Raw genomic sequence first — 9,854 nt, 5'->3', positions numbered from 1 at the left:
CATATTTGACACAAATAATACATGCATATTTGCTGATGATAAACTTCTGCACGAATAACGAAAAAATAATAAACAACACATTTTTTGACCACCATGAAGACTAACACAAATATGTATACATTGAATAACACCTGTGGATTGGATAAAGATCTATGATAGATTAGGTTGTTACAAACAGAGACAGTCGTATATATCCATAAAAAAATAATCGACGTAAGATGGCTTAGCCCAGCAGATACAGATAACGACGATAGACTAGTATTACACATACCTATGTCAAATAAAGATCATCATGAAGTACTTTACACACAAGACAGCGGCACCAAGACACACTAAAATCAGGGTCTAAGGACTAAATACGGAATACATGGAATACTTATACAGAAAAAGAATATCAAATAAGATTGTTAAGAATGAAATATTTAAAAAAAAAGACAATATCCAAGAAAGCTGGGAAAACTTCTAAGATTACATTTTTTATAACGCAACAACAAATCACTTGAGGAGAGGAAAATATCGAATACTAGCATATCAAAAAAGAAAAAACCCCATGATTTAGAGAGGAAATGAAGATAAAATGTGAGGAAAGAAGAAAACCTTTTTACAATATAGAACAAAACAAACACAAACACTATAAATGAATCAGAAGAGAAACAGTTACTTTAGTCAGAGAAATAAAAAGGAAACTCTGTCAAGCTTCTTAAAACAGATGGAGCACGACTTCTATCGAACACAAAAAGAAATATGAAGAATGATCAGAGGACAAATAAAAGGCATAACGATGGCTTAACTTGCACAGCGGCTAACTCCGTTTTTTAAAACTTTACAGGAACACAAAAAAACTTCTTAAAAAAATTAATACTTACAATATCAATATTCCAAAAATCCATTTGCTGCCTATTTATATTGCACTTTGAATTTACTAAAAAGCTTAAAAAAATATTTTGATTAAATAGCAATTATTTAAATTTTTGGAGTTACCCTCTTTGTAATTAAAAGAAAACAGTAAATAATCGGAGTTACCCACTTTTCTCTGCATCGTATTATGGAACCTCTATAGGAAAATTAAATCAAACTGTAAGTTTATTTTTGTATTTTTATTTTATAATCAAGTATTTTATTTTTATTACACCATAGAGTATTTTATTTATGAGTCTTCATGTGGCACATTGTCGTAGTAGTCCCTGTAGTCCACCGGCAAGGTACTTTTTAGTTGTTGTAAGTCTTTAAATTTACGACTACTTATTTTAAGCCGATTTTCATGAAGATTCGGTAAGCTTTCAATAGGTTTAACTGAGACCCTTTTATCACATCGCTGTGGCAGTAACTGCCATTCATCTGTAAACCGTAACTTAAAGTACAGGTTCCCTTGTTTATATTGTAGGGCACGAATATCTGTGACCTAAAAAACAAAACATTAACAATTTAACAATGTTTTCGTCTTCTGTGTCTGTAGAAGACCAAACAAAATTAACATTAAAAGTACCTTGGCATCTCCTATGGCTTTCCCTGGTCTTATTGACTTATAAAACTGTAAACTTGCGAAAGATTTAAAAAATTCATGGGTTAGGTAAGATACGTTGTAAGGTTTAGGATTTTTGCGAGCTCCAACACAAACTTCTGCATATTCAGCTGGTATATGAATTATTTTGTTTTTCAGTTTCCTCTCTATGGTGGCATGCATCGAGTCCGCTTCCATCTGAGTATGGCCTACCTCTAGATACTTCTGCTGAATTGTGACATTGTTTAATGTTGCCACGTTTAGTAATGCATTTGCCAATATTACGTTTCTATTTTGAGCTGTACAACCATCACTGTACAATATAATTTTAGTATCCTGTCCAGGTTCTCTGTGGATACTCGGCAAAAGTTTCTCCGTGATGAACTTGACAATTATGGTAGCGTAATTGTCAGAGGATAACCCACCTTCGGTCTCGTTCCAGAGATAACAAAATCCGTCTTTATTTTTTATATTAAATATACAGAAATTGTGCGTGCATATCTTAGTTTTATAATATAGAGATGACACATTAGATTTGGGTGCCAATAGCACAGCTTGCGTGTCCATTGTGAATACAAATTCTTCTTTATTTTTATCCTGTTCTTTTTCAAGTCTAGCTTCATTCTTTCTTTCTATGTGCTCCTTGTGTTCTGTGTCAGGTATATTTCCGAGTTTGTGAGAGAGGCACTTTTCGCATTCATCTTTTTTTTGGCTTGAACAGTGATATATTTTCAATTTCTAAAGTGTTGCTAAATTTAGCAATTGAGAGAGGAGTGATATTCCGTGGCGTGCACCAGTCTAATGTGTAGAAATTGTACAAGGCTTTTTTTGAGGTCCATTCTGGTAACAAATAAAGCTTTGCCGAACTTTTGCGGCAATAATGGGATTCCATTTTTGGAATATTGTTCAAAAACTCTTGAAGTGATTTCACTTCTACTTCGTGGGGATTTTTTGTTGCGTGTCGATTTGTCTTCTGAGAAATATTTTCTTTGCCTTTTTTCCAGTTCCAGATAGTCATTTTGGTAAGACACAAAGTGTTTTGAAACATCGTTTTACAAACTCTCACGTGGCAATCGTTAGTCAAGTTTAAGTTAAATACCATTGTGCTTTGTCTTCTTGTTAATAATGGGTCTTTTCTGTCTCTTGGACGTTTTGTGGGTATCTCTTGCACAAGACCATTCACGAAAACCTTTTTTTCCCCCCAATTCATCCTCCAAAACATCTCAAATATATTTTTCCTTTCTTCTTCTGAAACTTCGCTACATTTTAAAGCACTTTTATCAGTTGTCCTACATTTGCATCGAGGTTTAAGAACTCGTTTATTTTTTTGTATTCTTTCCCATTTCCCTTCAATTTTTTTACGCCCAGTATACTGTTGCCCATTTTCTCTGTGAAGCTTGTTCATTTGATCTTTCCATGTAGCTTTCTTTACCTGACACCTTTTTCTTCTCTTAATTCTTCTTGGTTCTTCTTCACTGTCAGAATCAGAGTGCTCAGAATAAGGTACAAGTTTTGAATTCATGCAGTCGCTATCATCACTGAAATATTTGTCAATCAAGTTAGTATTGTTGTCTTCTTGTGCTGTACAATGGTACATTGTAACTGGAGCTAAGCATTCTTCACTAACAGATTTCAAGGAAACAGGCGAATCATTATCAAGACGCGCAACATTCATAATCTCTTGTGTATCAGCATTAGATATAGGCGGAATGATATCTAGTGGCTCAATATTGATGAACACCTCTGTGGCAGCCTCAGATGTACCACTTGCAAGTGGCTCAATTTCCATGATATTTCCTGTTAAATTATCATATGTTGACGTACTATCAGCAAAAAGTATAACAGGCATATCTTCAATAGATTCTTCTGTGAGAATTAAGTAATTTTCATTGTTTTCCTTCAGTGCAGCTTCAACAAGTTTTTGTGCCCTCGACATCCTCTTTATCTGCAACAATAATCTTATTAACATCCAAACCGTTTATTTTATATACTTTTTTGGAATTTTTTATTAAACATAAAATATGTAGAATTTTTAAAAAGTAAAAAGAAAAGTCTTACTTTTATCTATGCACTGGACTTCTTTTCACATTTTAAATCGTAAAAAATTAACAACTTTAATTTATAGATTACGGGAATAATGTAAAATCACAGAATTGGTATATTGGGTAACTCCTCAATTAACATAGTAAATAGTTAGGGTAAAAATGGACAACTCTATCATCAATATTTATTATGTTATAACTAGGATATTTCTTACACAAAGTTATATTATTTCATTAAAACTACTTACCACGACTCTTATACACTGTATCGTTATCAAATCAGCTTTATTTTATCTGTTAATTTATAGTTTTCTAAAAAAGACCGCACTTAAAACGTGGCACTCTGTTTACTCACCGCCAAGTACAAATAAACTGGCGGTTGACCTTGGAGTTAGCCACGTCTCGGTGTTGTTATACTAGTGTTAGCAGTTGACCGTTTTACGTGTTCGCCGTTTTCTCCGTAATTTTAAAAACTAGGGAGATATTTTATTGAACATAATGTGAGAGACAACTAGACTCAGTCAACAACGCAAAAACCTATATTTCGGAAAAAAGTGGAGTTAGCCGGTTTGCAAGTTAAGCCATCGATAAATGAACTAATAAAAACGAAACAATTTCAGAAGGAAATATGGGCAGACCATTTTCGATTTGTATTTCTTAAAGATGACGATAATAATGAACCACCAACACCTGAAGTGACGACAAATGAAGAAATCCACAAGGAAAAGAAAATGTTTTTCCTGTAGTTGGCTGTATACCATCAATCACAAAAATTGGAAAAAATCCTTTATAAAAGTTATTAAATTTTTATTAAAATCCCTTTAAAGGGCTACATCACAACAAAACGTTTTCAATTTAAAAAAATCATCATCAGTGTTAGATAAACAGGATGTTAGCTGAGCCACCAAAGAAAAATATTCGGGTAAAAACCCTTTAAATATAACATAGATGCGTTAAAAGTGCATACTTTAATAAAATGCCTTATGATGGCCACATGGCAACTAGGATAATGCCCTAAGGTAATGTAATGAATTTCCCAACACCTGGGAAAGCATCCAGTTTATCTAACACTTATGATGCTTTTTTATAAAAATCGAAAACGTTTTGTTGTGATGTAGCCCTTTAAAGGGATTTTAATAAAAATTTTATACCTTTTACAAATAATTTTTTCCAATTTTTGAAATGAAGAAATATACATTGAGAAAGAGGTAAAGGAATCATTAAGGAAATTAAAAAATAGAAAATCACCAGGAGAGAAGAAATCATCACGATCTGAAACTTAAGACAACAACTACTAGGAAAATGATACAATACAAGAATAGAAGAATATAATTATTAGTATAAGTTTTTGTAACCGATTTTTTGTAAATATGCTGACTTTTATTATATTATGCTGTCTGTGTTCTGTGCATATCATGTTCGTTTTGCATTGTTCTAAATTATCGAATTAACTTTGATAGGTAAGTGCATTCATATTTTTTATATAATTTGTACCTACTTTATCAACCAATAACAGTAGTATTTCTTCTCTTTTTTAATGGTAACCTTTAGTCAAGGATCTAAGGGCTGGAAATTGTCGATCCCAAGGTTATAATAAAACCCATTGTAAGGAAGGCTTTTTGTTTTTATTTTGAAATTTTCAATATTTTGTGAAATTTTTGCCAATACTGCACAGTGATTTTAATAAAAACTTATCACGTGAACAAAAAAACATTGAATATATAATTCGATCAAATCAAGATAAAAACAGCTTATTACAACACCTCCATAATAACTTTAGTTCTTTTTTCATTCAACCAATTAAAAATCAGCGATAGTGTTTTAAAATCCTGTCTAGTGGATCATTTTAACCCGGGAGTAGTCGCGCTCACTTCTGTCACGTCGATAGTCGCGTGTGAGATTCTATCTCAAATTACGAATTTAAAACAAATTTTTATTTTGTACTATTTTTATCTACTTTTTATATTGAAAATATATATTTCTAACAATTTTATTAAAAAAACCCATGTTAACGGCCACCTGCTAACATCGGCCACCTGTCCTAACGGCCAGTTTAAAAATTTCCCAAACCAATTATATGTAGACTACAAAAACTGGCAATACCGTCCACCTTTCTATATCGGCCAATAGTTCTTTCATTTTTAGTGGCCGTTACTGACAAATTTTACTGTACAGTAAAACCTGTGTTAACGGCCACCCGCCAACATCGGCCACTTGTCCTAACAGCCAGTTTAAAAATTTCCCAAACCAATTATATGTAGACTACAAAAACTGGCAATACCGTCCATCTTTCTGTATCGGCCAATAGTTCTTTCATTTTTAGTGGCCGTTACTGACAAATTTTACTGTACAGTAAAACCTGTGTTAACGGCCACCTGCCAACATCGGCCACCTGTCCTAACGGCCAGTTTAAAAATTTCCCAAACCAATTATATGTAGACTACAAAAACTGGCAATAGCGGCCACCTTTCTATATCGGCCAATAATTCTTTAATTTTTAGTGGCCGTTACTGACAGGTTTTACAGTATTACGAAAAAGGATGAAATGTGAGATTCTATCTAACGGCGCGATTACTCGCGGGTTAAAGCTAATTGGCTCTCCCCAAAACCATAAATTCCACAAAAAGAAGAAGAAGAAGAAAACAAAATTCCTACGCATTACTACACCCTTCCTTGAGGCACTTACCAAATTTTTTCAAAATTGCAAAATTTTTCATCGTTATCGCGAAAAGGATAAAAATTGAGATTCTATCTCACCGCGCGACTACTCGCGGGTTAATATTGTTGTTTTGAAGTTATTTTCTTGTGACATCTTATGGAATTTACTATTTTATTTGCGAATAAGCCACAATTAAATTTGGAATTAATTAAATTTCCTTTGACGTTTCGATTTCCACTTCGGAAAACGTTAACAAAATGCAAAACATTAATAAATGTATTAAATGTTATTTTTGTTACTTGGTAAAAAAATTATTCTAATAATTAAATTTAATCTGACTCATTCATATGGACAATTCAGACATTTATTATACATTTTAAAGTAGATGACTTTAAAATGATATTGCCCATATTTATGAAATGCGTTCCTGGGACGACTTCAAGTAAACATTCGATTACATGAAATCAACTTTGGCTTAAGAATATCCGTCAGAAAAATCATAGCAAGTAATTTTTCTTTATAAAGACAACCACATGTAATGCTAACAGTAAAACTCTCGTGCTATTTATCCCATACTAAATCACGAGGCAAAAACCAGGAAAAAACCTCATCCCGACATGGTAAATACTTGCTCTTACATCTAGTTTAAGTTCTTTTTCTTTTCTTATTTCTTGTATGTAGGCTTTAAAACCAGTTTTTTTTCAATATTAGCCTCCTAAATTGTATAAATTATCGCACCATTTTTTCCTGGTCTGCCAATACTTAGTAGGTCTCTGTGAAGAATATTCTTCCATGACTAACATTCGGTCTGTGAGATGGATCACTTAAGGAAGATTCATATTTATCCGTTCGGGCACGTACGTTTCCGATTTTATGGTTTTAAATATGAACAATTCATACTGTCCGGAGCGTATAGTATCAGACAACTCTTTGTAAAATCAGGTTTTTATATTTTTCGGAAACGAAACGCTACGTGCCCGAACGGATAATATGATTCTTCCTCTAGAGATTTTACACGATTCAAATCAGTAGCTGCATGATTCAGGTGCCTGTTTTAGTGTTGAAGTTTGAGCCTTTGGTGTCAAGTGATTATGCAATTATCGACAAATTTTGTCTCGGAGACCGTTGTTGAACGTGGGATACTTGATGAAAAAATATTTATATTAATGAAAAATGTGCGACCTAGTGCTGACAATTTAGTATCTCCATTTCCAGGAGTAAAAGGTGAAGCTAGGTACACCGAGAGAACAATATTTTTCTCCTAAAACACTGATTTCTTTGAGCTATCGTTCTTTAAAGTTACTATAACATATTAGCTTAAGAGGAAACAGTAGCGATCAACAGGTAGCAAAAACGCGTTCCAAAATTGCGGATGTAATTTTGAATATTTTTTCAAAATATTTGGCACACGTATTCATAATATAATAAAGAATGGCGGTACAGAGCCCAATTTGAAAAATATATTAATATGTGGAAATTACTCTGTAATTAAATACAATATTAAAAAAAACGAGCCTGTACCGCCATTAAGAAGAACAAAAAAATACACTTTCTTCAAATAAGCTTTTTTATCCGATGCCTAGAATTTGTGTCATTTTGGAACTAATAATTTTTTTTATTTTATTAGTAGTTCCAAAATGACACAAAATTTAGGCATCGGATAAAAAAGTTTATTTGAAGAAAGTGTATTTTTTTGTTCTTCTTAATGGCGGTACAGGCTCGTTTTTTTAATATTGTATTTAATTACATAGTAATTTCCACATATTAATATATTTTTCAAATTGGGCTCTGTACCTCCATTCTTTATTATATTACGAATACGTGTGCCAAATATCTCGAAAAAATATTCAAAATTACAGCCGCAATCTTAGAACGCGTTTTCGCTACCTGTTGATCGCTACTGTTTCACCTTAAACATATCTCTTCACATATAAAGAAAGGAGTTTTTTAAACACAACTCAATAATTACTTACAGATAATTTCTTCAATACTAAGAAATGCATTAATGGTTAAAGGTTACATTTTAATTTTCTTAACTTAAAGTTTTTGTTTCTTAAATTGAAAACTATAGCATTACGCTATAATTACTATTTCTGCTAATTTTATTTTCTTATTAATTTTTAATTATTATTTCTCAAAATCGAAACGACGTTAGTGATTCAAAATTCACATGTAAATTAAAACGGAATGTATCCTTCACCATCTGTTTTTCGTTTGTGCGGTGTAACAAACTGCACCCTCATACATTCAGTACTATATCAGACAATTGTGTCAACAAGTCACTAATGCATTCAAGGGCGTTTTCTTAAAACTGCAAAAGTATACGCCAGACCTAAATGATTTATTTTCATCTGGTCAGAGGGAAGGAACATAAACAGATTATCGTTGTGGTTTTCTTTTTAATCACGCCACAGCTGGTGAACGATTCACAAACCAATCGTTCGGCCCTTTTCCGAAACCAAGCGTAATACCTTTTGTTACCAAAATAAATAAAATATTTATCGATTCATCAATTTTTCACTCTGCCGAAACAGCTGTAGTCACTTAAATAAATTTTGTGGAGGTATAGAAAACAAACGTTTTCAGTGTTTTATTGTTAGATAAAATATTTATCGTTCGTTTTGTTACATTCATTTCAGTTAATTCCAGCAACATCCACACCGGAATATTGGTGACCCCGCGAGTATTTAAAACGCCACGAAAATTTAAAAAGTTAGTGTTAATAATATGCTTTTGCCGGTTTTAAATACAGTGAACATCGAAAATGACGGACGGTAATACCAGTGCCAATACCAGTGCTTCAGTTGATCGGATTTCAGTTAAAATCCCACCGTTCTGGCCCAAAGATCCTGAAATTTGGTTCCTGCAAGTGGAAAATCAATTTACACTGGCAAACATATAACAAGTGACGCCACAAAATTCAACTACATAGTCGCCAATTTAGACACAGCTTACATATTAGACGTTAGGGACATACAAATTAAAGTCAGAGTTAATTAAGAGACTTAGTGCATCACAGCAACAAAAAATTAAAAGACTACTTGAGCATGAAGAACTGGGCGATCAAAGACCTTCCCAGTTCTTACGACATTTACAGTCTTTAGCAGGCACAACGGTACCAGACAATATTGTAAGGTCTCTGTGGTTAGGTAAACTGCCATCGTCTACACAGGCTATTCTAGCTACTCAAGCTAAAGCTAGTTTGGAAGCAGTTGCCGAGCTAGCTGGCACAATATCTGAAGCTATAGCTCCTAGGGCCCAAATTTCAGAAGCTTCTAATGCTCTTGAAAGCACCATTGATAAATTGACAGCCGATTTAGCTGACATGAAAATCCAGCATGCCGCAGGCTCAAGCACAAACAAACACATACCGTCGCAACCGCAGCAACTCAAGACGCAGACCATATCCTAGAGACAGTAGCTACAGTAGGGAACATAATAGTGACATATTATGTTGGTATCATGCACTACCGTTTTGGTGACCAGGCTCAAAAGTGCTCTCCTCCGTGCAAGCATCAGTGAAAACATCGCGGGCAGTCGGTGAGTGCGGCATCCGATCCAAGCCCAAAGTCCTTAACGTAACAGACTATGATACTAAAAAACAATTTTTAATCGACACCAGTGCCGATCTGTGCCTTCATACGAACTATAC

At 33.5% G+C, this 9,854-nt stretch overlaps 2 protein-coding genes across 2 annotated transcripts; one reads left to right on the top strand and one right to left on the bottom strand.

Moving 5' to 3' along the window:
* Window positions 1–779: 779 nt before the first annotated feature.
* LOC126883425 (uncharacterized) lies at window positions 780–2,462 on the bottom strand. The gene is made up of 2 exons (XM_050648974.1): window positions 1,487–2,462; window positions 780–1,402 (listed from the first exon to the last, which is right to left on the bottom strand). Exons 1-2 carry the CDS (start codon window positions 2,066–2,068, stop codon window positions 1,148–1,150), a joined length of 837 nt encoding a protein of 278 aa, XP_050504931.1. The 5' UTR covers window positions 2,069–2,462; the 3' UTR covers window positions 780–1,147.
* A 6,504-nt stretch (window positions 2,463–8,966) lies between these two features.
* Window positions 8,967–9,614, top strand: LOC126883668 (uncharacterized). The gene is made up of 2 exons (XM_050649326.1): window positions 8,967–9,092; window positions 9,165–9,614. The coding sequence occupies exons 1-2, from the start codon at window positions 8,967–8,969 to the stop codon at window positions 9,612–9,614; spliced, it is 576 nt and encodes a 191-aa protein (XP_050505283.1).
* The last annotated feature ends 240 nt before the right edge of the window (window positions 9,615–9,854 follow it).

This window comes from Diabrotica virgifera, chromosome 4 (genome assembly GCF_917563875.1).
Source record: "Diabrotica virgifera virgifera chromosome 4, PGI_DIABVI_V3a".
NCBI classification, from domain to species: Eukaryota; Metazoa; Arthropoda; class Insecta; order Coleoptera; family Chrysomelidae; genus Diabrotica; species Diabrotica virgifera.
Note: the sequence above shows the minus strand (reverse complement) of the source record. Positions and strands in the feature narration are given on the sequence as shown.

What these genes read in the sequence shown, in the direction of transcription:
- LOC126883425 (XM_050648974.1), bottom strand. Translation starts at nt 2,068, where the DNA reads ATGGACACGCAAGCTGTGCTATTGGCACCCAAATCTAATGTGTCATCT. An exon ending in AAGCCATAGGAGATGCCAAG is followed by an intron (nt 1,403 to 1,486) that starts GTACTTTTAATG and finishes TTTGTTTTTTAG; the next exon opens with GTCACAGATATTCGTGCCCT.
- LOC126883668 (XM_050649326.1), top strand. Translation starts at nt 8,967, where the DNA reads ATGACGGACGGTAATACCAGTGCCAATACCAGTGCTTCAGTTGATCGG. An exon ending in TGGAAAATCAATTTACACTG is followed by an intron (nt 9,093 to 9,164) that starts GCAAACATATAA and finishes CTTACATATTAG; the next exon opens with ACGTTAGGGACATACAAATT.